The following is a 26,790-nucleotide window of genomic DNA, read 5'->3' on the forward strand; positions in this document are numbered from 1 at the left end:
CACTGTTGTATATTCGTGTGTTATAAAATCATGTATAATTTCCCCGTATGGGTGTAACTATGTAAAAAAAAAAAAAAAATTATATATATTTGTATATATATATATATATATATATATATATATATCAATTATTTTCCTTTGTCTCTTGTCCCTTTTTGATTTTTTTTAAACAGATCTGTGACGCCTCCGTGGTGTTTTATTGTGAAAGTCTGAGCCGGAAACGGCTAGCCATCCTAAAGCTAGCTTTATCCGCGTCAAGAAAAGTGACAGCGGGACTTAACATCCGAGCACACCTCATCTGTTCCTCCTATTCAGGACTTACCTGGAAGCTGGACAAAGCTGGAGCGATCACATTGTAGCTTTGAGTAGCCACTATATTTCTGGTGAATATATTAATTCCCTCTCCCGTCGATTAAATAATCCGGAAACTTCAACTCAACTGCGGAAGAAAATGAACGAGAGCGAACTGAACCTTTTTGATTTTGAGCGACGTTTCGATGAAACTCGAGCTCTGGAATGGATGCAAGAAAACTGGTGAGTGGATTTAAAACTATCGTAAATAAGATGAAACAAGACTTGGCTGCTGTGACTTTTTTTTTAAACGGTAACATGTCGTACTTTGCAATTACAGATTCGTTATAAAGGCGGGGCATTTTAATTTTAGGCACTTCCTTTTCAAAAGGGTTTCAAGGATGGAAAGTATTACTTAGTACACCTTGAACCTTTTAACATTTTATTATGCTGTAGCCAAAATCTAAACTTTTATTTATCTAATAGGGAAGACAAAGATAAATGTATTTTTTTTTTTTTTTTGTAATTTTACAAACACAAACCTAAACCATGCTTTCATTGTGGTATGAATCTGTTGAGTTTGCACATCAAGAGACTCGGTCAAGTTGGATGGAGAACTCTGATCAGAAAAGCATCACAGGGAGGTGCTGCCATCACCAAAAGCAGAACAGAAATCCTCAGATCAGATGGGGAGGGGGGTTTGTTGACTGGATTTCTCCACAAATCAGGACTCTATGGTAGACACTACAGCCAAGAAGAAAGGCTGTTGAGAAAAATCCACAAGACTGCAGTCCACTACAAGCCATGTGCAAACAAATGGACAGACATGCCACAATCAGGGGAGACCACAATGTTAATTTTTGACCTGCATAAAAAGTGGCAAACAATTAAAACTGCAAATTACATTTAACATACCATTATCACTGCAAAACATGGGGGTGGCAGCATCATGCATCTTTAGGAAAAACTGGGCATCTACCCAGAATTGATGGAAAGATTGATGGAGTTAGATAAAGGGTAATTCAGGAAGACAAGCTATTGGAGCCTGCATATAACCTGAGACTGAGGCGACGGTTCACCTTCCTTGTCACCAGCCCTAAACATACACCCAATTTGCAGCTGTAGTTGCATCTAACCGTACTCTCTCAGGTGGCAGGATTACAAAAGCAGGGGCACGCTTTGTTTATTAAAAAAAGTGTTAAAACCATATCTCATTATCTTTGCATTTTGCAGTTTTCCGGAAAAAAAAATCCAAAGTAGTTTGTGACTTTAATGTGACAGAAAGAAAAACAACAGTGTGAATACTTTCAAAGAGCACAGCTAGTGTTCTTCCTTGTTACCTTGTCTGGGTGCAACGACAACATCTTTTGAATTATTTGGTTGTGCAGCATTCCTCACCCTCAGCATCTGCGTATCAGCTGAACAACACAAAGGCTGTCTCCTTTTATCAGTTGTTTCCTTGTCTTCAGATCTGATGCAGCTGCAACTATATTTCTGAAGAAACTCGATAACAGTAGTCCAAAAAATACTCACCATTTTCAATACTAAGCAACATTTTTTTTAAGGCACGGGGTTCTTTCCAGCTAGGAGCAAAAATAAGTATGGTTAATTACAATGAGACAACATTATTTTATTGCTTCTTTAATTAGGGATAGAGGAAGAGCTGAAGTAGTCTACCCTTAATTTAGAAATCAATAATTTAAAAGTGCCACTTTCCTGTTTACTAAACCAGCAGACCAAGTGTTAATGTCCTTCTGCGGAAACATGTACCTCTGATTAATAAGATGTATCCTTCCATTTTTCTTTCAATTCAAATATATTTGTGGTTAAAAAGTAAATTTGTCTACTGTTGAGGGACGTTTAGTTTTTTCTTTCGTCCGTGTGCCTCATTGGGAAACTACCTCCAAACAATGCTTTTACCTCGTCAGCAAAAGAGAGTCACGTATGTGTTTTTTTTTTCTGGAATGTATCCTCCACGTAGAGCTCATGTTTGTAATCAGGTGAGTGACTGCAAGGAGGGTATGGGTTAAGAGTATCTGTTGTTGGAGCTCTGCTGCTAAGTCTATTTGGGAAAACGAGATTGGGTCAGTTTACGGATTTTGACGCAAATGAATATCTGTGATTAATTCATTTTTCTAGCTCTAAATGATTGTGACAACCCTGCTCGTCACTCCCCAGAGGAATGAGGAGCATTCCTTGCAAAAGTGATTTGAGAAGTGGGGGTGAACCCACAGAGGAGCCTGTCAGTCTCACAGGTTTGGCCACATTTTTGAGGTAGATAATAATCCAGAAGATGGTAGATTAAAACCACAAACGTCAACGTATCTCATTGGGATTTAAAGTGGCAGACCGAGGCAAACTATTTTTTTATATATATAAATATATATTTATATATATAATTGTGAAGTAGGAAGAGAATGATGCGTGGTTTCCAAAGCTTTTTACAAATGCAAATCTGAAAAGTGACATACTTCTGTATTCACACCTGTTTTTAGTCTGCGAACAGTCCTGTGAAACCCAACTGCCTCTGAAAGTTGCAGAAAATGGAAAGAGTATGGCCCAACTGGAAACATACCATGTTATGGATGTATGTGATCAACAACATGAGATTAGAATAAGTGAATTTTCCTTCAATTTTCTAATGATTTTTGTTGGGCCACCTGGTAGATAATAAAATCTATATGTTGTTACAAAAAATGGAAAAATCATTTAGAGTGCTAAAAAAACCTACATTAATCAATCACTTTCTGATTATTTGGTATCACTTGACAGTAAATGTGTCAAACTCCTCTTGCATAACAGTTGGTGGGTGTAAACCAAAAAAGCAGAACTACAAAGCAAATATGACTTCATCTGACTCTCGCTTTTCTGAGGCCCTTTGGATCTCGGTCCAGGTTAAAAATACACTGATCGTTAAAACTTACTTCATACATGTGACTATTGAACCGTGGGTGAGGTAAATGTTTGATTTCCTGGATTCATTGTTCTTGTTAACCCTCTTCAAGGCACACTGCTACCCCTATGGCCACATTCTGAACAAATGTAAATGTATTTTATGGAGATCGTATGTGATAGACCAACACAATACATACTGAAAGTCTTTTGGGGTATATCTTATCTTTCCAATTTTCCCTTGCAAAATACCTCAAATTTAGTCAGACTGTTGAAGAGAGTCTGTGGACATTGATTAATTTGAAGTAATTCAAAGCATTGTACATTGGTTTTATGTCTGGACTTTGGCTAGGCCAGTGTAACACGTGGCTACGCCATTGCTCTGGCTGTTTGCTTAAGGTCATTGTCCTACTGGAACGTGATCTAGCAGATCTATTTTTACCAACTTTGTACATTCAGTTCCAATATATTCAGAGATTTTAAGATTAAATTTGTAATGTGGGGGGTGTACTAGTTGTGTAATGGGCAGATTTTCCACCAGTGCTGTAAATCTCTGCAGCTCCTTCAGAGTCAGGCTTCTTGACTACTTCTTAAAGGCTCTCCTTGACCGGCTTGTTAGTTTAGGATGAAATCACTTTCACCTAACTCTGCTTTAATTTTCTCCGCAACTTTATCTCTGCCTTGTCTGCTGAGCACCTTGTTCTTCCTGAGGCCGTTTGTTCACTGCGTTCTCTAACAAACCTCTGAGGTCTTCACTGAAAGTAAATAAAGACTGAAAATAATTTGCAGTCTTTATGTACTGCAAAAAAATAAATTAGAGTTAATTGCACCAGTTAACTCTAATTAATTGGTATATTCTTAAGGCAAATAGGTGCACCAGTTCGTATTTAGGTGTTTTAAATTAAGGGTCTAAATGCATAAAATTGTGAAAAGCCACCATTTTTTCAGATTTTTATTTGTAAATAAAAAAAAACATAATTTTTCCCCTACAGTGGCTGAATGGATAAAACTAGGACAGTTTAGCTCTTTTGCTGAGGCCCATTTACTCAACGAAGTGAAAAATATCAGACTTTTAAGTGATTTATCTGGTTGGTAGCAGCCAATAAAAAAAAAAAAAAACTAAAATCATTTCACTCACATTCTAAACAATCGTAGCATCCCTGTGTGTTTTAGTGTGTTGAGTGTGTTACGTTGTTTGGAGTTTTGCGGAGGCTTTGGGAGCTTACCGCCTGTTCCCTCTCTGCAGGAGGAAGTCATTCATATTTTGTGGCCTGTACGCTGCGCTCGTGTTCGGCGGCCGACACTTCATGAGGGAAAGGCCGAAGCTCAACCTGCGCCGACCTTTGGCTTTGTGGTCGCTGAGCCTCGCCATTTTCAGGTGAGTCCAACTTGCTCTGCGGTGAGCTAAAAGCTTTTACACATCAACACATTTGCTGCCATAAAACAGTTAAACAACCAAGCCTCTCTGTCTATTTTCCTGCAACTCTGAGATAACTGATTGTTTCTTTACGAAGCATTTTCATCAAACAAAACATTTACGATGCGTAGGTTGATTGTTTCTTATGCCTGTGAAGAAAACTGCAGAGTGGTGCGGTTTTCTTCACAGTAATTTTAAGTTTTATGGTTTATCAGAGTTTATGTATTCATTAAAATATTAAAATGTCCTTTCTTTTTCAAATTCTTTCTTCACAATTCAGTATTATCGGAGCGGTCAGGACTGGAATATACATGCTGCACATTATCACGAAGAGCGGCTTCAAACAGTCCGTGTGTGACAATAGTTTCTACAACGCACCAATCACCAAGTTCTGGTCCTACGCCTTTGCTATTAGCAAGGCCCCTGAGCTCGGTAAGATTCCCTCTGTTTATTTTCAAATGTTTTGTTTGAAGCTGGATTATATTCTTGTTTTTATATTTTTAATGCCCTGCATTGTACCAGTCAGTCAATTTGAGGTTGTGCAACATAATGGTATGAACCAGTTCCAAAATGAAAATATCAACATTTATTCAGGAGTTCAGAGGGCAGTAGAGTAGCGCATATTACAACACAGTAGAATAAACCTTTGCTGTCCTCAAATTGAGAAATTCATAATGCTCGTAATGGCCTGGCTCAGGACATCTCCAAAGAGAATCTGTGGGTCAGATGGTGCCGATTGATCTACAGAAAAAGAGCTAGATGCTCTGGCAGTGAGAAAGTTGTTTTAGTGCAGGAGTGAAATGAAGAATGTTTCCTCAGCTGCAAGCAGGAAGGACGTAGTCGCTTTCCCACTGCTTGGAACTGGAGAATGTTTCTTTTTTAAAGGGAATGGGATTGGAAAGCCATGGCTGAGATGTTCAGTTTAAATTATGAAAGTCTGATTTATGTATATTTTATTTTTTTTATTTTTTACATTTTATCAGTTTTAAAATAGAGTTACATGAATAGATTATGAAAAATAAACAATACATTACAGAGGAATTACTTGAAATACTTCAGTTTTAGAGGTGACTTAACCCAATTTCCTTTTCGCAAACTAGTCACTTAGAACTAATTTTGAAATATGTCCCTTACCATCGTGTTGCAGTAATAGATTTATTTTGAATCTGACAAGTTTTTTTTTGGTCAGAAAATGATTGGCTTGAAACATTTTTTTTATGTACAGACCAGATAAAAATGTCTCCATTTGTACTAACCGTGCACTGTACCTACTGTTAACACATCATGTGCATTTACAGTAAAAAATGCACATGATGTGATAAAAATCCATTAATTTTGTTGTATAGTTTTTTTGTCATTAACTCTCGCTCCCTTTGTAAGCTAGCTACTTCTAGCTTACAAGAAGCTAGAAGTAGCTTCTTCTTGCTTCTTGTAAGCTGTTAGCACCATCTAACAGCAGTTAGCATATTTTTTCACTTAGTAAGCTAAATAAGCCCAAAATAATATATGTTTTATAAGTGTTACAGTAAGAGCACTACATCTGTCAACTGCCATTCAACAATTCTTTGCAAATGTTAAGACAGCTCTGAGTGCTAATACTTCTATGTGATCTAACATTAGGGTAGAGTTAAAAAGGACCTTTTTGTGAATGAATTAGCTTGTCATCCTGAAACTGATCTGCACAAAGCACAGTTATATGCATTAAATTCTCCACAGTTTACTACGTGAAAGCCATAGTTCCTTCTGTAAATTCAGCTAGCCATTAGCATCAGCAGTACTATTGATGCTAACATCCAGTCCAGTTGCACAGCTAATGACACAGGTAATCTCTGGAATATGACTTTTATACAGTGACAATTATTCTAGACTTATTTTCAGAAGTTGCTAACGACTAGCTAATGGAGTACATGGTTCTTTTTGCAGCAAATATGTTTTTTTAAATTCAGAGAGTCGGTGAACTAAGACCTATTTTGTTCTGTAAATTAAGCTAGTCAGTAGGAACAAGAATAGTAGTGGTGCTAAATGGCTACCATATAGTTGTAGACTCTGATGAGAAGGTGTGAGCACCCATTAAATTACCTGTTTAATGACCAAGTGAAAACAGTAATTTCACTGAACTGACAAGGATATTTAAAAAGTAATTTTTGCTTTTCGATGTCTTTGCATATGCTGATGCTCACTTTGCTTGCTAACAGCGCTAATAGCTCTTAAAACTAGCACAGGGTGGACAAATTTCACTTTCCATTGTGCAGCTATGGAAATAATCTTGTAAGGAAACATATAAAATGGAAATGCATCAAATTATGTTTACATTTTGATTTTATAAAGCATATAAATAAAGAGTAAAATATACAGTAAAAACATTTTTTTTTTAAAAAAAGAGAAAAGCACTTTGCAAAGAAGACATAACAGTAAATCCTTTGAGACACTATAATAAAATTGCCATTTTTATAGAATTAAATATATAAATGTGTCCATTAGGCTTTCATAAATAGAAAAAAGATCTAAATTGTGAAAGAAATGTTAAATAATATCTTAATAACTTTTAAAATACAGATTAAATTCTCTTTCTCGACTCACCCAGGAGACACGGCGTTCATCATCCTGCGAAAGCAGCGCCTCATCTTCCTGCACTGGTACCACCACATCACCGTGCTGGTTTACTCCTGGTTCTCCTACAAGGACCTGGTGGCGGGCGGCGGGTGGTTCATGACCATGAACTACATGGTTCACTCCATCATGTACACGTACTATGCGGCCCGGGCAGCTGGACTGCGGGTGCCCCGGCCACTCGCCATGATCATCACTACGGCCCAGATCCTGCAGATGGTAATGGGCCTGGCTGTGCTAGGCTTAGTGTACATGTGGATGCATGAAGTCCACTGTCCCTCCAACATGGAGAACATCATGTGGGGCACAGTCATATATCTCAGCTATCTGGTGCTGTTTGCTTCCTTCTTTTACAACACCTACCTTAAGGATCCATCCAGAGACAAAGGATCCAAGGCAGAGTAACGTCTTAGAAGTTAGTTTACTGACTGTTTACTGTTTTTCTCACTTTCATCAGCCTCTGCCTCTTAAAGTAGCGATACATCAGTGACAGTACACAGTTAGGAGCAGGAGAAACGCACAGGTCATTCTGATATAAACTCACAAGTGTTTGGAAGTAAAGTATGAGGAATGATTAAGGAAGACGATAAACAAGCATTGTGTTAGGGCTCAATTCAAAACTTTGCCTTGGTGACTCTCCACCAACATCTGCTGTGAACATGTAATGGCCAAATATTTGTGAAATGTGTTCAGCAAATGTTTGTGGTCATATACTGTAATAAAAATGGCCTTAATGTAACTAAAAAAAAAAAAAAAAGAAAAACTGTGAGATAGGGAGCAAACGCACTTACAAATTTTATGTTCTTTAAGGAAATGTTCTAACTTTTTTTTTTTATTTATTCAAGCTTGTTAGTTGAGAGCCGTAGTGTAGCCTGTGATTGAAAAGGCTTGGATCTGCAACTTTAGTACAAATTTATTTATTATTGTTTCTAATTAGTTTAATCCATGAATGATAAGAGATACTTTATCCATTCCATCCAGTTCCAACTATTTCGCCACCGTCCAAATTTCTGCTTGTTTATGTTTGAAGCACAGTTCCTCGGATATGTTTTAATAAGAAGATTCTGATAAACACAAGTTATGAGTGTTTCTTGTTTACATTTCTGTATTCATGACCCAAAGAATTAATGGTTTCCCACGTTAGTGAAGTAAAATATTTACACCAGCATCGATATTTTTCACAATATTTTCCTTCTGCTGCACCTGTTATCAATATGACTGGTATCGCTGGTAAGATTTTAGGAACCGTCTAAACTGATATCTGACACGTAACGGATAAAGCAGAAAATTAGTTTTAAAAGGATGCAGACTTATTGATTGACAGGAAATTGTGTTTAATAAAAACAGCAGCGTGTTGATCTTCTAACACATCCGCAGCCAGAGTTTCTCACTCGTAGCAAAAAATATCAGAATTATTTTTGTCAGGAAGGAAATCCTGCTTATGCAAAACTGCTGCTTATCCACATTAAATGCATGCATCATTTTTTTTTCCATTTAAAGAAGAAAACAAGTTCATACTTGCAAATTTAAATGTATCAACATAATTTAAGTAAAAAAAATTTTTTTTTGCTTGTTTCTGATTTTATTGTGATAATTTACAGACAAAATTGGAACTGAAACACACTTCTGTGTAAAGATTGTCCAAATGTTTTTCCTATTTACTGAAAGCCCATACTTTCTTCAAAAAGTGTTGGAATGCAACCTCTCTTCTCTGGTTAGAGAACATAGCCGGTTAAAAAAATAAACCCTAGAAATATTTTGAGACATTAGGAACATTTTAGCAAATGAACTTCAGTTGAACATAAAATAAGTGCTTAGATTCTAAAATATGGTGCAACGCCTGGTCAAATTCAAAGGGCTCAGTGATTTTAGCATTGTCGACACTTCTTTCAGCACTCTCCTTAGAGTGTTTCCTCCCACAAATCGTTTTGGCAGTTGAGTTTTCACTTTGACAATTCAGGAGGAATGTCTGGCGAACGAATAGAAACCGTGCCGATGCTTTTGATTTTAGAACACGCCCATAGCGCAAGTACGGTGTGAGCTTGTATGATGAAGTGAAGACATTTTCATGTTTTTTTTGTCAAGTACAGCTATGATACATTACAGGAAGTGCATCCTTTCATACCTTCACATTGGAAAGTGTTCCTAAGCAAAAATGTTTTCATATGGATGACAGGTGCAAATATTTTTATTATTATTATTATTATTTAGTGTTGAATGTTGATAGTTAATAGTTTATACATTTTACATTTGTCTTCTTGCCTTAACATGGTTGCAAAGGAATGAGGCGTGTTAAAAGTTGAGTTTAGGAATTTCTGGAAATGTGTTGTTAGACGAAGCTTTGAGTGAGAACTGTGAATTTAGCATAACATTAACATGAAGAAATGAGATCACAAATGCTAGTAAGACCATTGCACTCTTCCTTTCAAACTCTTTAATTTCTGCGTGATGGGCACTAAAAGAGAATGACTGGATAACAGTAAGCAGTCATAATAAAAACATACGCATCTCAAAAGCACTGACAGGCTGTAGTAGGGCGATCACGTTTCTCTACGGCTGGCACTGAACGGCCTTTTATGCTTTGTCTGTAAAACCAAAACCTTAACCGGTATTTCACGTTTTGCCTTGAAAATTCAGCACCAAGGGATTTCTTAAGTTTAGTCTGTGAGGAAAACAAGGATTATTTTTTACCATTAAGCACATTTTTAAGAAAAAGTAAAACAAACTTGAATGTGAGTCTTGTTCACAGTAAATTTTGCTGCCTTGTTGTCCCTGGTGTAAACTCCAAAAATCAAAGGTTCAGTTTTGCAGGTTTTGCAGGTTTTGCAAGTTCTCGTTCCATTTTATAAAAAAAAAAATATTGTTGTACTTACTTGTACTTTGAGAATGTTTTTTGGTTTTGCATTGAATTATTTCCCCTCTTTACATATATATATATATATATATATATATATATATATATATATATATATATATATATATATATATATATATATATATATATATATATATATATATATATATAAGCATCTCTGTGAAATATCTGAATTGTAATTTAAAGAAAAAATAAAGTTTAAAGGGCTTCTGGTTGCAATAAACCCATCTTTGTTTTAGCAGACCCAGTTTTTTTGTTGTTTTTTTATCTTTAAGGTCATCTTGTAAATTATTAATCTAATAATATAATAACTGAAATTAATCAAAACATGCATAGGTAAGTATCATTGAAAGGGTCTATTCACCTTTGGAACCTGCTTATTGCATATTAAATATGGAAAAAAAGACTTTGTAATTAAGTAATTTTTTAAATTAAATTTCCATAATCTGTACACATTTAAGATTCCCCGTAATATAGTAATGATAACATCATTGTACAGTAAATTAATATCCAGTTGAGTTTCTGACTCATAGAAGCACAGTATTCTGTGAAGTCCCATCAGATGCCCCCAAGCAGAGAGCGAAGCTTCCTGACCGAGAGACGGCCAGCTGGGAGGCCACGGGTTGATGGAGGACAAAACTCTGACTCAGCTGTGGTGAGAGACGCAGCAGATCGTAACCCACCATATTCTGCATCACAGCTGGTTTTTCAAATCCATGCCTGCAGCATTTCTCATGGAGCAGTTATGTTCTTATTTGTATTGTTTGTCACTCAGGTTGAAGATCACAACTAAAGATGAGGCAAAGATGTGGATTTGTTTTTCCACCCTCAAATACTCCCTGCACTAAAGTTTGCTTGATAACTTTATTCAGTTTAAGATTGTTTTTGAATCTCTCCAGTTGATTTTTGCTTTTCGTTTCTCTTTCGTCCCCCTCAAGGTAATATTTTCTCACAGATTTCATTCCCCCAAAATGGCTTGTATTCATCTAGCACATTTTATTTTTAAGTGTTTGTTCTAAACGTTAGAGCATAAGACAACAGAGCTCTCAATTGAATTGCATTATTACTCAATATTTATACAAGCTGCAATACTAACTGTGAAAGAGTAAACTTGAACCTTGACATTAAAATAAAAACGAATTCACTTTGACTGTCAGCCATGAAAAAATAAATATTGAAAAATATATTTAAAATGAGTTTACAGGTTGCAGTAAAGTAACATGCCAGTTTCAGGTTCTATGAAACCAATCTGTAAGTTATGGAAAAGTGATATACATTTCAGGAAATTAAGTAAATAATGTGTAAGTCCTGAAAAAAATAATTTGAACACTAAAGATATGTAACTGGTTTGATTTAGGAAAAAATGATATGAGTTCTGAGGAGGTAAATGGGAAGTTACTGGACTGTTACCAATAAATTCAAAGACTACACTCTGTAAGTTATGGGAAAGCAACCTACAGATTAAAAAAAAGAATGTGTAAATCCTGGAATGGTAACCTTAAATTTCATGTAATGTATACTATGCGTTTTAGGAAAAGTTAAAATGTTCGGGTGAAGTAAATGTTAAATTCTGATAGTGTACCCAGAAATGTTATTTATATTTATGGAGGGTGTGGGGGGGTTAAATTCCACCCCATTAATCTGTAAATTAAAAAAAAACTATATGAAAATTGTAAGAGAACTAGCCAATATGCTTAGAGATAGTGACGTTTTTAAAGTTTCTAGTAAGTTCAAAGAAAAAAAACAACTAACCTTTAAATCCTGGGAAAATAATCTGTAAAATCTGGGAAGATATGGATTGAATTATATATTGCAAAAAAAAAAGAAAGCACATGTAATGTGAACTTTTCCTATGCAAGTTATTTCTTGCACACATTTTGTTCAGTCATTAAACATTTTTATTTTGTTTCCACAACTAAACAATTTGACGGCATATTAGGGACGTAGCGCCCTCTTGTGGCTTTGCAGAGATTTTTCCGCCTTCTTTTCTTTTTGATCCGCACTCCGTTGCAGTGTTTCTTGTGTGGCTGTCTTGAGTATTTACATTTCAGCACGTTGAGGAAAAGCAGCGGCAACTCACCCAGATACTCAAGGATCTATGCGAAACTGCTTTGTAATTTCAACTGCCAAACAGATTCATTATTGCTTCAGAACATTGAACTGTCAGAGAGACATTGTATCTAGTATTTGCCTGGTTGTGTTCCATTTTAACTTTTACCTTTTTACCCTGAAACTGGGTTAAAGCTCAGTTAGAGAGCCCACAGTCAGTTTAAATGCACTGTTAGGCCAAAAACAAAGTCTAAAAGTGAGAAAAGGCCAAGAAACCTGCATTTGTGCTTCTCTAGAAAGCATTTTGGTCTAATGAGGACCATTTTAACCTGGCTTAATGAGAACAAAAACAAAAATACACACGATTCAGATTCCCATTGTGAAATCTATGTCCAGGTATTACAACGAGGACAAAGTGTGCTGAACCTTTAGAGCTACTGGATCCTGGAGTCTATTTGCTCCACTTCAAAGTGAAAAAGAGGTTAAAATCGACCACTTTCCTTACACAAATAAAATGAAAATGAGAGTCAATATGTCCAGCGATAACATTCCATTTACTCTGGGGAGAGAGCGGAGTTGGGAGGAGTTAGAAGGTACCACGGCTCTGCTGCTCTCCTCCTCGGATCACAACACATCGGGGAGAGAGTCAGAAAGAAGTGATGAAAGAAGACGAGAGAGACCAGCAGCTGCCTCCCTCCCGATCTCGATAAGGCATCAAACCTCCGGCAGTTTTGCTTCTGGACAATGAAACCGGCAGGACCAAGGTTTTCTGGCAGTGAGGAAGAACTGAAATGAGACACAGAGACTGAACCCTTGAATAAAGAAAACAAGGTAAGAGTTGTGTACTGAAGCTGTGTGTGTAGGGAAACCTGGAAAGCATAACTCTGAGCTTTGCTAATGAAAGACATCAATGTATTCAGATTGGACTGGTTAGATTATACATTTTGGGTTACTTGGGGGTGGGGAGAGAATGGTGCAAGTCCCAATATATTTGGATATGAATGAGTCAGACTTTCCTGTAATCTCAATCAATAATTCTCATAATGTTTCTCATTATTCTTGACCGCTTTTTCACTGCAGTTTACTGAAAACGTCCCATTCCTTCCCTTAGCTTGCAGTGAGTCCTTAAAATATTCCAGGAAATTCCAATTATTACATTATGACAACCTGTTGCAGTAAACTAAAGTTACTTTTGAACTTATTTCTGGTGGTGACGGTTTCAGTTGAAAACGGTGAGAGGTTTTCAGTCTACTGTTCATCATGCAAATGAGCTTACATGTGATATGCCTTGTTTTTGTGCAAAGATATGCAACTTCATCAGAGCTAAGAGTCATTAAACATCATTATCACCACTAACGACTGGTAACTATCACATTGTATTCAAAATCTCATGATCGGTCAGTGAGGAGTGTTGCAGCTCACTGCTGGCATGCTGCACTGATCTTTTTCTGTCTTATCTTCTCTTGCTTGATAGTTGCATTCTTCAGCATTCCTAAATGATTAATCCCTCATCCATTTAATCTGTAAAGTAGCATAAACAGTTTAAAAATTCCCAAATGTCTCTGTTTGTTTGACTGAGAAAAACTCCCAAGAGTTTACACAGTAAGTAGAGGGAAAAAATGCTGAACATTTTCAGTATATTTAAAGTATAGAAAGTTTTACGATATGATAAAATATTTATTCAGTTCTTATAAAAATTTGAAGAACAAAGGTGTGTAAGCTGAAATAATGTTCGGTCGTGCAGGCAAAGATGTGTTTATTATGCCGACATCTTTTTAAAAAGACCAATCTTTTTATTGCAAATGTCAGAATTTACATTTTGAGTAAACAAAATATTAAAAAGGTACATAAATATAAGGTTTATCATGGTTGCAGCTGTACCATATAAATCTGGTTTGTGTGTAAATGTATGATCATATATCATTTATGTATTTTATAAATGTAAAGGACCCAGCACAGCACCTTGTGGTACCCCACTGCTAATCTTAAGTACAGCAGAGTCAATATTTGTCATCTATTTGAATCATTTCCATTAAATATTTCAATATTAAAGGAATCAAGACAGGAATAATATCTTTGATAGTCATATTAGGATTTGACACTGGATTTTCTTTGGTTTTTAATATGATTTAAGATGATTTTATGATCTGAGGTCATACTACAAGCAGATCTTAGCACTTTAGTGTCATTAGTGCATTCTGGTTGTGTGATTAAGAAAGATGAAAATTGGAATGAAATGTTTTTCTCCTGAAAGTCACGGCGGTGGGCCCTGATTGGTCCTGCAGGAGTGAGTACCTGCCGGCGGTCGACATGTCTGTGTGGATGATCCTTCCTGTCAGCCTACCAGTTTTCACCATTACAGGAATATGGGTCGTGTGAGTATATTCAGACTTATTTAGAGGCATGTTTCTTTTTGTGAGAAAAGTAAAAAAATAAAAAATAAAAACTGCAGCAAATTTGTCACAATCTAAATTTCTCATTAGTACTTTAGCTAAGTTTGTAGCAAAGCAAGGCTGGGACAAAATAAAAGTAATGTTGCTAAATAATGACATATTGCAAAGACAATACTCTGGCAGCAAAGCAAAAGTGGGGAAACAGAATTTTGTCACAGGATAGTTTTGTTAGTATTTAGGGTTTTTTGATTGTGCAGTTTTAAAAAACTGTTACCAGAACTACTTTCTTCTCTCCTGTCACAGAGCTGGGTAAAAGATAGCCACCAATGTTTGACTAAAGCCAATGAGAGAAGGCGCCTCGGGGTGTTTTGTCTTACTTAAAGTTTGTAGACCTGAATCTGCCACTAGTCACATTTTATGCAAAGACAGAGAATTAAGCAGAATTGCACACACAACAAAGAAATGAAAAGATCAATCTTTTTGTTCTCCTGTTTCACTTTTTTTTTTAATTAATATTATCGTCTTTGTTCTTTTACAGATATGCAATGGCCCTCTACAACCAGCATGTCTGCCCTGTGCACAACTGGTAAAAGACATAAACATGTACACCAATAATAATAATGATAATAACTGTTATTTCTCTTTGGTTTGGTTCTACTCAGACTTTATTTAAAATTGCTCTCATTTTATCTGCAGACGGATAAGCAAACCCCTTTTAAATGACCATGTTTCAAATGCTACGGTGAAGCTGCTTTGCTTTAAAGCCTCATCTGTTCATGTAAAAAGAAACGCATGTAGGATGGCATGCAGTCTGGCTCTAAGCTTTCAAAACACAGAAAATGAGTTGTGAAATCTAGACATTTCACCCAAGACATGTTTATTTCCTGAGCAGTCTCTACTCGATACACACCAGCGCGTTCCTCTCTCCAGGGTTAGATGTAATTGGAAGGAAGAAGAAATCAAGAAAAAATTGCTTTTGAAAGTCAAATGATGGGAGAGATAGAGGTTTTTCAGATTAAGGCAAATTATATATGTTTGGTTAATTTTCTACTGTCATTTGAGCAAAATGAGAGCTGTGACGCGACAAGTGTTCAAGCCCGTCTTTGAACCATTAACAGTGTGTTCAAACATTTCTTTCGTTCACTTATTTGGCATCAGAAAATGTTGTATAATGAACCATTAAGGTGAAAATATAACTGGAGATTGGAATAGTTTTCTTCAACTTGGAACTGTTTTAAAATACATTTTCGATGTGTTTCATCTTAGGAGAGATCTCTTATGCAAACACTTGTTGGCACCTCTAGTATATGTAAAAAGCCTAAAAATGTTTTTAACAAAATCGCCAGTGGCACAACTATTGGTACACCCAACAATTAGTCACACAAATACATAAAAAAAACACACACATTTTCAACGTAGACTTTACTTTTAAATATGACCCGGTTTTCCATATTATCTGGAGTTAAACCCAAAATGATTTAACTTTGCAGTTAAAGTTAAGTTAACTTTAACTTAATGTGATCAACATGTGACTTCTGACTGGAAGTAACATTTGGTTTTAACTTAGCAAGTAATTTTTATTTTGGTTTTGGAGTGACTGGCTTGAATCTGATAGAGAATTTGTGGAGGGAGTTAAAGATTAGTGTGATGGAAACCCCAAAAACTTGGAGCTCATTTCCAAAGACAAATCATCAAAGTACCAGTAAAAACAAAGGAAAACATTGAAAAAAAAGAAAAAAAGAAACACCTCTGGAAACGTGCAAAAAGCTAGCCGGCAAATTTTACAGTAGTTCTATTTATGCAATTCCAATGAAGATGTTTACATTGATCGTAAAGAATAGTTTCATCTTTCAACATATTATTTTTCATGAACGTTGTTTTTTTTTTATCTTCAAAACCAACACTCTGATTATTACCCTGCGCTGTACAAAGTAATGATTGTCGCGATACCATGATGGCGGCAGATGTGTCGCCAGTGATTTTCTTGAAAAAACAAATCAAAACAACTTATTTGTTGACAAGGTAGTTTATCCACATTGATTAAATGTTCTCAGCTTAAAGATTCTTCTTATTGTTACATTTACCACAGTCACTCTCGTTGAGATCCCATTAAAATACAATTCTAACTGTAATGTAATCAAAGGTTGCATTACCTTTGATCGTATCAGATTAGCGTGATGGGTTTCCATCATGCTAATCTGAATCTTGATAAAGTTGTCCACCTACAGAAGCCCAGCTCATTGAACTGAGTAGCTGAGGCAGCAGCAAGTGCGTTTTAACATTTGTCTCATGTTGCTCACCAAGTGGGACATAAAAAGGAATTGCCCCGAGCGCCCATCTGTGCGGCGCTTCAGTAACTCAACTGGTGTGTTAGTGGGATTTATCCCTAACACCAGGTGAGTCTTCAGGTTGAAATTGGACTACCGCAACAACAAATGATTTCCTTTTAAAGTTTCCGGTATATGCTACTTTTTTTCAGGGAATCGTATCTGCAAACTGACTACATGGACGTGTGTCTTTGCAGGTTGTATAACGAGTCCTGCGAGGAGCAGCTCCCATCGCAGAGAGGACCCGAACTGTGCTGCACCCTGGACAACATACCACTCATCAGGTCAGCGGTGTCAGGCTTCTTGCGTAAAAGAGTTCAGCTCCTTTCGATGTGTATTCACATGCAGATGTCATGGTTTTTCTAATCCCTGTTCTGGCATATGCATTTTGAGTATGCACAAGGGGAGCACCGTAGGGACACAAACTGAGAAAGCCCTCTAAAGTTCCGTCAGCGTCTTTCAAACAAAAGAAAGCATTCGTTGTGAATAATCGTACATATCATCTGACATGGCTGTTGGTTTTTCTGCGGCGTCATTTTAAATCTGCTTTTAATTCCCCAAAAATGAAAATAAATGGGAACTTTCTTCTTCCTTTGTGAAAATGTCCTCCGCTTGCTTTGTTTGTTTGTTTGTTTGTTTGTTTTTTCATGCAGGACTGGAGATTAAAACAGTATTAAATTGGAGTTAGAAGTTTATTTGGCAGTCAGATTGTATTATTTTTGTTTGGGGAAAAATACTGAAAAGAGAAAAAAAAAGTGCTTGGTGACAAGTTTCAAAGAGTACCAGGAGAGTCACACATGCACATGGAGAACATGCAGACATGCCAGTGTGCAGCTTCCCCAGCAAAAATTATGTTTCAACAAATAAATGTTGATGTTGTATCATACTAAAAAAATTAAAATAATTATGTTGCCTCGTCATGTTAGCCTTGACGTACAGGATTTAAAAAATGATACGTTTGTTTTCTTGACCTTGTGTTAAACATAACCAGCCTGGTCATTTAGGACAGCAATTTTCAAAGTCCCCCCCTCATTTCCTGACCTTTCATCATTTAGAGTTCCTACATTTCAAATGAAGAAATTTCACTAATGAGGGTAAATTCTGCCTAAGTGTCGATCACGATCTCGACTGAGATGAGAGGGACCTTTTCACCTCCACAATATATGGCGCTCATGTTGCCAATAGTAGATCCTTCACCACTCTTTGAATTTGCCACCGCAGAATGCAAACAACGATTCCCCACCCCCACCCCCTGCAGAGGAATGAACAAGGAGTTTAGGTTGGACACGTTTCCAGCTTTTTTTTTTTCCTCCAAAAGTAACGATGTGGTTTGTTCAAAGTTCACATATTACTGCCGATAAAGATCTCACGATGTTATTGAAGTGCAGCTAAGTTACCATTTAAGAGCAAATGTACAAAGTTGTATTATAGCGCAGCTAAGGGATTCAATTCATGACTATACATGAATGCTGCTTGTTATGATTGAATTTGAGTCCATCTGATCTAGGACATTAACCTAGAGCGTTGGCTGTCGTCTCATGCTTCTGCCTTTTTCTGCTGCAGTAAATGTGGAACTCTGCCACCTGAAAGCTGTTTCTTCAGCCTCATATGCAGCACAGGAGCCTTCATGGGTAAGTGTCTTAACAATTAATGTTAGAGAGACACCCACTTTTACATGTGTGCACAGTGATCATACAGATCAAAAAAAGTTCAAGCTTGTTTTCCCAGCTGCAGCAACTCCAGTCTGCTCCTCTCTCTCCCCCCAGAATCCAAAGCTTGATCCAAATCTCAGTCCATAATCTGAAGGGGGGGGGGATTTACTCAGTTCCTTGAAAGGCGCTTTTTTTTTTATGCCCCACATGAACCACAAACATTCCCCCTCTGGACAAAAGGGGCAGCTTTTCCGTTCCACTGTGTGCCAAAACTTCTTTAAACCATCTATTTTGGGTGGTCCTCTCTGAGTTCAGGACCCATTGTGCTCTGTGTATGTTGGTTTTATGGAATTTTTAAGGGAGGCCTACAGGGAAGAGGAAGAGTTGGCTGAGAGGGTACAGGAGCGTTTGGGAAATGCTCCACACATGTTGATGTCTTGTTGTACGAGTTTTGGAGGAACTGATGTTTGTTCCTGGGCCTTACGGAGCACACTTAGTGGGGTTCTGACATCAACGAGGCAGAAGCGTGTGACAGGGGTTTTCCTAGCAGCTTTTACTGAAATCAACACATTAGGATTTCATGTTTTTCTCATCTGATCACATAAAGTGACTTTTAGTCACACGGCCAAAGTGGCCGTGTATATATATATATATATATATATATATGAAAAAAAATATATATATATATATATTTTTTTTTTTATTGGTGTTGATACTTTCTTGTCAGTGTCAGCCGGTGTCTTCATAAGGTCTTGTGTTTTTTGTTCTGATGTTGATTCGTACATTTATTACCAAAATACAAGAAAAATCTCCTTTTTGAATATAATTATGGCTCGTCTTTCCGATGGTGGTTGTGCTCAGAGTTAATTGTTTGAGATAAGTTGGCCACTTTCTCACACCTGGAAATAGCAGGTTTAAGGTGTTGCAAGCCAACAAAGCCAATAATGGTATAATTTGTTTTTTGTTTTTGTTTTTTTCAAACTGGTACAAAGCATAATTTTAGTTACGTTCTTTGGACTTTGAAGAAAGTTTGATGTGATAGAATGACACAATGTACAATATGACTGCAATGTGGAAGGAAAGCGATGCATCATTTTCATTTTTTTTAGTCTTTTTTTCTCTAAAAAAGTAATATTTGAAAAGTATTGCCAGCAATTTTTTTCTTAGACTTTTGATCAACTCTTATAATTTACCTACCAGTTGTTAATTACGTGCTTTCTTGTGTTGCTTCTGGAAATTTGTGTTTGTGAGGGGGGGGTTTTTGTTTGTTTTTTTTTTCTTTTTTGCTCAAAAATATTTGTACAAATTTGAAGAATGGCAATTGTCAATGCCCTAAAAATCAGAAAGTATGCGCCTTACTGTCCAACTTCCCTTCAAAATGCTCAGAATATCCACAACTTTGAACATGGATTCCATACACAGTGTTCCCTTGATCATCAAAAGCTAACCGCTGCATTCACTGTCGGACTGCCAACAGGAACGTCCAAACAGGCTCTCTGAGCAATTTGTAGCATGATGAGCGCCAGATGTGAACGACGACGCTGCTACGAGGCTTTGATGGAACTGTTTGATAAACAAACGGCAGGAATCTGCAGCATCACACCGCAGGAGGAAACTGCGAGCTTGCTGCTAATTCTGTCGCAGCTCATATCATGCAGGCTGAGCAAGCTGGAGTTGCTTTGAGCAAAACTTCTTTTTTTTTTTTTTTTTTTTTTTTAAAGCCAACAAGAAAACGCTGACAGAGGCAGGTTAGATAAAAACGTGTTGGGGAGGAGGGGAGGAACAAAAACAGGAACAAGGCTGGAGCTGACAACAGTGTACTGGATTTAACAGAGGCTGAATTTCTCCACAATATTTAAAAAGAAGGTGTGATCATATAATGATGTGTAATTTCCTCTCTTTCTTTTCAGTGATGCTCGTCACTCTGCTGCGTTACGCTCATGTGATTGAGAAGCACCAGAACTGTGTTCTGAACATGGCCAGCCTTTCCACCGGGTGGATGTGTGCTGCTGGTCTCACCATGGTGGGAAACTTCCAGGTAATCAAACACCTATGAGTTCAGGTTCATCTCTGGATCCTTAGCCGGGAATGTTAGTATAGTTTTGAGGTCTGACGTTTTAATCAAACACCAGTTAAACATTAAGGTATCTTCAAATCAAAGGGCAGCGTGAGACAAAAATGAAGCTATGATAACATTTTTAAATTCATAAAGGAAATACATTTTTAAAAAGCTGCAATAATCCGGTTGCAAAACTGTGCACATCTGCAAACTAATTGTTGATGCACTTTTTTATGCGTGTGCAGATGATGGAGAGTCAAAAGCCAGATGTTAAGAGAAGGGAGACCAGGTTGACAGAAGACAAGGCTAACTCAGTGTCATTCAAACAAGAACTGCCAATGTGCTGCAGGGTTTCCTGGGTAGTACTCGTTACAACTAAATATTCTCCATATATTTGGACAAACAAGAAAAGGTTGAATGAAGCTTTTTCTTCCAAAGAGACCATCCAAGATCTGGCTACAATCACCCAAAACCTTGTGTAAGAAAACTTCTTGTGTTCTGATGAAACCAAACATGAGTTTTTTTTTTTGTTTTTTTTTGTTTTGTTTTTTCTCAACAATTCCAAAAATGTATGTTTTGAACAAACAACACAACACAGCACCTCACCAAAAGAGCACCATACCCAAACTGAAACATGGTGATGGTGGTATTATGATCTGGGGTTATTAAAGCTAAACTTTTGCCAAGGTAGAAAAATGTGTGAACAAAAACTGGTCAGTTTTTTACCGAAAACCATTAGGTTTCTGTTGGAAAGCTTAAGATGCATTTTATTTTTCAGCAACATCAAACATCACGAATACTGAAACTGAATCAAAAAATGTTCTACTTTAAGGGAGTGCATAGACGACAGATGTGGAAAAGGTTTCGAAAGGATTCATAACACTCATTTATTTACCTTAATTAACTTGCTATTTTACCAGGCGTGTGTAGACTTTTCATATACACAAATGAAAGTCTATGTTGTAAGCAACAAAGACTGTTGAAAACATTAAATACACCACTTTATGTCTGAAGATGAGAGATGAGATCGCCAGAACCCATGCATGGAAAGTAAAAAGATACAGTAGCAACACCACTTACACTTACTGTAAGTGGTGTGAGGAAAACAAATGCAACTCTTATAAAAGTTTCATTTATTTTAAGACTTTTTAAAACATCTACAGAGTTACATAATTTCCAGTCAGACAGTAATCGCATTGTGAGTTATTCACACCACTTCCAGCTTTTGTGCCGTTGGTTTGTTTGATATTTACGTTTGATCTTGGCAAGAATTTCAAGTTGTACATAGCAATATGCTCTTTGATCTCTAATTAGAATTTACATTCATACCAATATGATGTGTAATTTCACGCCTCGTTGATTAAGAAATGGAATCGACCATTCCACGCACATGTTGATGACGAAGTAAAACATGATTTATGATTTACTTTGGATTCTGGTGATCAGTTTTTGACACTCAAATGAAAGAATAATAAGAACTCTTGCTCACGTGTCCAGAAGATAGGGGTGGCTATGTTGGCAGGAAGTTTCACAGCAAAACACTGAACGTCTCAAAAGCTGTTATTAAATCCCGCTGGGATTGATAACGCTCTCCTATCATGTTCCCATGAAGACTCTGCTGTGTGCTGACTGCTGGGCCCATCTAGCGTTCTTCTATTGTCCATTCTCTGTAGACCCTCCAAAATAAATGCTCTTTGATGTTCTGTTTGTTCAGTCTGAAAACACCCTTGCTGTGGTGGGATCTAAGAAGCGTCGTTTCTGTAAGGAGTGCAAGGACAGCTGGTAGATTTATTGAGGAGTCATACATGATTCTCTTGACTCAGATGTTGCAGTGTTGGTTTTTCTGATCAAAGAAAGTGTGAAGAAGTGGAGCTCTGGGGGGTCATTTGTAGCTCCTGGCTCCCAACCACAATGTGAGGGTGTTGCATATCTCGCTGACCAGCACAGGTGGTTGGTAAGGTAGGATATTTTGTTTACTGACCAATTAAAATCTTGTTTCAATAGTAACATTTAGTAAGGACAAAACTGTATTAGTAATAGTCACTCTTTTTTTCTTTTTGTACATATATTTGATAGTAATTTTGGCCACTTTTATTGAATGACTTTTACTCAAACGAAAACTCTTTTTTTTTCTTTATAAACTTAAGCTTTGCTAATGCAAACATTCCCAATGACAATGAGTCAAATTACAAAGAAGAAAAAATTCCTATGCCAAGAAAGTATAGAGAACAACCCACAATGTATTAGCTTATTGGAGACTTTTCATTTTACAAGGCAACCATATAAAATCCTGAGTGTTTTATTTTTATCTGCAGTCATCTACCCATCCAACTGTAAAACACTGACTCCTTTATTTTAATTATCAATTATCATATGATTAATTAATAGGTTTTGTTGTAGTAAAAAAAATCTATATTTGAATACTTTTTATTTGTCAAGTTTGGATGAAAACTTAGGACAGTACTGATTTAGATCTTTTCATCAGTGGGTCAAAAAATGTGTTCATCAGTTAGTCATTCATCCATCCATACTTGCATCTGTTTTATTTTTATTCACTACATAAACCTCGTTTCAATTACTACCACTGTTTTGATATAGAAGTGACAGAATGTTTAAACATGGGCACCAAACTTGAGCTTCTGCTTCAGAGTATTCCTACTCTTTTAATATGATGGCTCCTTCAAAATGAATTTTAGTTAACATTTATAGCTAAAATAGATGTGCTGTTCTTGTGAGAAAAAATAAAGTAGGCTCATTTTAATTTTGTTTATTGTTGTCAAAATTGTATGCACAATAGTTTTAAGCAATTATATATATATATATATATATATATATATATATATATATATATATATATATATATATATATATATATATATATATATATATATATATATATATATTCTGTGTCCAGAAAGCAGTTTTGACTTGATTTTGGCCCAAACAAAATCTTAGGATGCTACTGAGAGCTTTCTGGTGCAGATTTGATTTTGCTTTTTGTCCTGTAGGATTGATGATTGAAGCGCTACTTCATAGAGGAGTCAGAATAACCTGTAGATGGATATCAGCTTTATTCAATACTAATCTACCCACATAAATGTATGATGTAAATCCAAATACATTCCCCTGATCTCATATACACTGCTCAAAAAAATAAAGGGAACTCTCAAATAACACATCCTAGATCTGAATGAATGAAATATTCCCATTGAATACTTTGTTCTGTATAAAGTTGAATGTGCTGACAACAAAATCACACAAAAATCATCAATGGAAATCAAATTTATTAACCAATGGAGGCCTGGATTTGGAGCCACATACAAAATTAAAGTGAAATGTTCCCTTTATTTTTTGAGCAGTATAAATTAATTAAATGTTTGCACTTTCAATTGACAGCAAAGTTAGAGTCTCACATTTGTTGTTTGAATATTTGTAATGAGGTTCTGTTCAGCGTCTTCAGAAAAGCACTCAGTAATCATTCAATATGGACCTTAGGACATGTGAGACGGCTATCTTGATTGGACAAGAAAACAACGCTGATCCATATTTGTGGGTCAGAGGTGAAAACAGAAGAGGGTTGGTGTGTAACATGAAACAGCCAGTTTTTTTTTTTCTAAACATGTTGGGAACATTTTCTAAAACAATACATTCAGTTGGCATGTTAGCAGGAAACATTTAGATTTCTTAGAAGTCAAAAGCAAGATTTGCGTCTTTGTCGCTACTGTTGTCTTAGCTGTTAGGTCATCATATGATCAAATAGTTTATCGAGTGAAGATGGTACGTCAGTGATTGAAAGGCTAAGGTTCAGGAAAAGCAAAGGTTTGTAGAAAATAAAGTCTATCATTTGTCTCTGTTCAGATTGCTAATTATTTGTGTGTTTATTTCAGGTGGATTTTGCCAAAGTCCTTCATTATGTAGGCGCTGGAGTGGCGTTCCCATCCAGCATGCTGTTTGTGAGCTTCCAAACGGCTCTAACCTACAGATTGGCCAAAACCCAGGAGGAGTATTGGATGGGTCACATACGAGCGGGGATGGCTCTGCTTGCACTGATCGCCCTGGTGCTCAGTATCCTTTGTGTGAAATGTTATTTTTCTCTAAAGTTTAGATTTTTCTTGACCAGTTCGCTGAAGGCCTTTAGGGTTTTGTTTATTTGCAAAATCTTAACTTCTGAGGTTATTTAACATCACCCTCTGCTGGAGAACAGACTGCTTCACATGGCAGTGACACAGGATCTTAAATTGATTGCACTTAAAAAATCTCCAAAGTCTGTCAGCTGGAAACTCCTCGACACTAAAATGCTTATATTTGGAAGGGAAGGTTTCATTCTTGGGCTGCACAGTGTAGAGCTGTTTGATTCCTGGCCTGGGGTCTTTCTGCATGGAGTTTGCATGTTCTCCCTGTGCATGTGAGGGTTCTCTCCGGGTTCTCTGGCTTCCTCCCACAATCCAAAAACATGACTCAGGTTAATTGGTTTCTCTAAATTGTCCCTAGGTGTGTGAGTGTGTGTGCATGGTTGTTTGTCTCTATGTTGCCTTGTGACAGACTGACGACCTGTCCAGGGTGTACCCCACCTCTCGCCTGGAACATTAGAAGGAGATAGGCACCAGCAACGCTCCCGACCCCACGAAGGGACAAGGGTGTACAGAAAATGGATGGATGAACCCTAACCCCCCTTAGACCACATGCTCTAGATTTGTTTGCTTCATGAATTTTTTAATGCCCTACTAACCTGTCTTAAGTCTGTTGGGTTTTTACAGTCTATAACTTCAAAAATTGCTGGTAAAATTAAATATGAAATTACATTACCTGCTAATCAACAGACTGCAACGGTGCCAGTTTTCACTCGGATCGCAAAAAAAGATCTGAAATAAGCTCACCACAGGCTCAGATAGCAATTAACATGACATTTTAAGACTGATAACTGGTTCAACCAATCAACAAGACTCTTTGTATTAGCTTTGTCCTGCCCATCAGACCAGGGGTAGAGTGCCGTTTCTCCTTAACCTTCCATCACCAGGTGGAGTTTTTTTCTGCCAGGAGAGCTTCTCCCTGCAGCACACCTCCGCCATATTTGAGTGGATCTACTGCATGGTCATCATGTTCTTCTACGGGACGTTTGCCTTTGAATTTGGAGGGGTGTCAGCCGACACCCTGATCGTTCTCTCCAAAGGAGGGGGACTTCCCAGCTTCTCCCTCACTGGGCACAAGCCGGAGATTAGCGGCAGGCCCAGCCACCACCAGGCAGAGAACCTATCGATCCTTTAACGGAACAGCATTGGGGGTCACTGTGTAAAACATGGAGGGAGACCCTTTTTGCTACGCTCCTGTTGCACATTCAGTAGCCTCTGCACCGAAGACACTCGTAGACTTGTAGTCTGCTACGCTGCGTAACATTGCACAATATCACAAGTGCCCTCCTGAAGACAAGAGGCCAGTTACGATCTATACATGTGGACACAGTTCTCGCTGTTTGTTTTATTTTGTCCCTTATGTAATGATCACCCTCTGAATCCTCAGCTGGAGCTGCCTTTCATCTGAACAAATATCTTCAAAAAGTGCCTCAGATGTCTCTCAGAGTTGAAATGTTCAGACACGGAGTCTGGGTATTGTTTTCTGTCAGGAAGTTCTGTTACATCACCACCGCGCACCCTTTCTGTCGGTGCTAAGGTGAGGTTTTCCAAAAGCTTTGGACAATGGGTGGACATAACTGGGTGCCAAGAATAATTTTCTTTCATCTGAAGTGGGTTTTCCATCCAAATCTTCTGAGACAAGTATTTGTCTTTACTCCAAACAGCTCGTGTAATTTGTTTTTCAGATTAAAATATGCAAGCCATAATGCAACATAATGTTGAGGTAGATGCCTCGTTTTTGCATATAAGCTCAGCTGTGTTGTATATTTGATCTCATCAGCTGTTGTTTTGAGAAATACAATTCTGTAGAGAACATACAGACTAGAAAATAAAGCAAAATGAAAAAATGGGCGCTTGATTTTTCAATGTGTGAAATAAAGAGTGGCCAGACTGTTGCACGGAAGATAAATCAATTTCAGCTTGCCATAGAACAAATAAATAATACAGCAGACACATGAGAGAAGGGGCTCTGGTCAGATGAGAAGAAAAAATCTGTGAGCTCCATCTCATTTTTGCATTTGCAAGTTAGATTTCTTCGCTGCAAGGTGTGTCGAATCTTAATTTTACTCAAATAAATTGTTTGGCTATCATTTAA

General features: G+C 37.1%; 2 protein-coding genes across 3 annotated transcripts; both read left to right on the plus strand.

Moving 5' to 3' along the window:
* The first annotated feature begins 237 nt into the window (after nt 1-237).
* Nucleotides 238-10,328, plus strand: LOC106922413 (very long chain fatty acid elongase 6-like). The gene is made up of 4 exons (XM_014994806.2): nt 238-534; nt 4,430-4,561; nt 4,881-5,032; nt 7,185-10,328. The coding sequence occupies exons 1-4, from the start codon at nt 452-454 to the stop codon at nt 7,613-7,615; spliced, it is 798 nt and encodes a 265-aa protein (XP_014850292.2). The 5' UTR covers nt 238-451; the 3' UTR covers nt 7,616-10,328.
* Nucleotides 10,329-10,465: 137 nt separating this feature from the next.
* LOC106922412 (transmembrane protein 150A-like) lies at nt 10,466-26,590 on the plus strand. Of its 2 annotated transcripts, XM_014994804.2 has the most exons (8): nt 10,466-12,965; nt 14,389-14,509; nt 15,066-15,113; nt 17,052-17,138; nt 18,418-18,485; nt 20,417-20,544; nt 24,453-24,630; nt 25,583-26,590. In XM_014994804.2, the coding sequence occupies exons 2-8, from the start codon at nt 14,445-14,447 to the stop codon at nt 25,828-25,830; spliced, it is 822 nt and encodes a 273-aa protein (XP_014850290.1). In that variant the 5' UTR covers nt 10,466-12,965; nt 14,389-14,444; the 3' UTR covers nt 25,831-26,590. The 2 variants fall into 2 exon arrangements, with proteins under 2 accessions (XP_014850290.1, XP_087872477.1); XM_088016351.1 differs by lacking the exon at nt 10,466-12,965 and having other exon boundaries at nt 12,980-14,509.
* The last annotated feature ends 200 nt before the right edge of the window (nt 26,591-26,790 follow it).

The sequence above is a fragment of the Poecilia mexicana genome, unplaced genomic scaffold (genome assembly GCF_051168715.1).
Source record: "Poecilia mexicana isolate PSO_F unplaced genomic scaffold, ASM5116871v1 scaffold_19, whole genome shotgun sequence".
In the NCBI taxonomy this organism is placed as follows: Eukaryota; Metazoa; Chordata; class Actinopteri; order Cyprinodontiformes; family Poeciliidae; genus Poecilia; species Poecilia mexicana.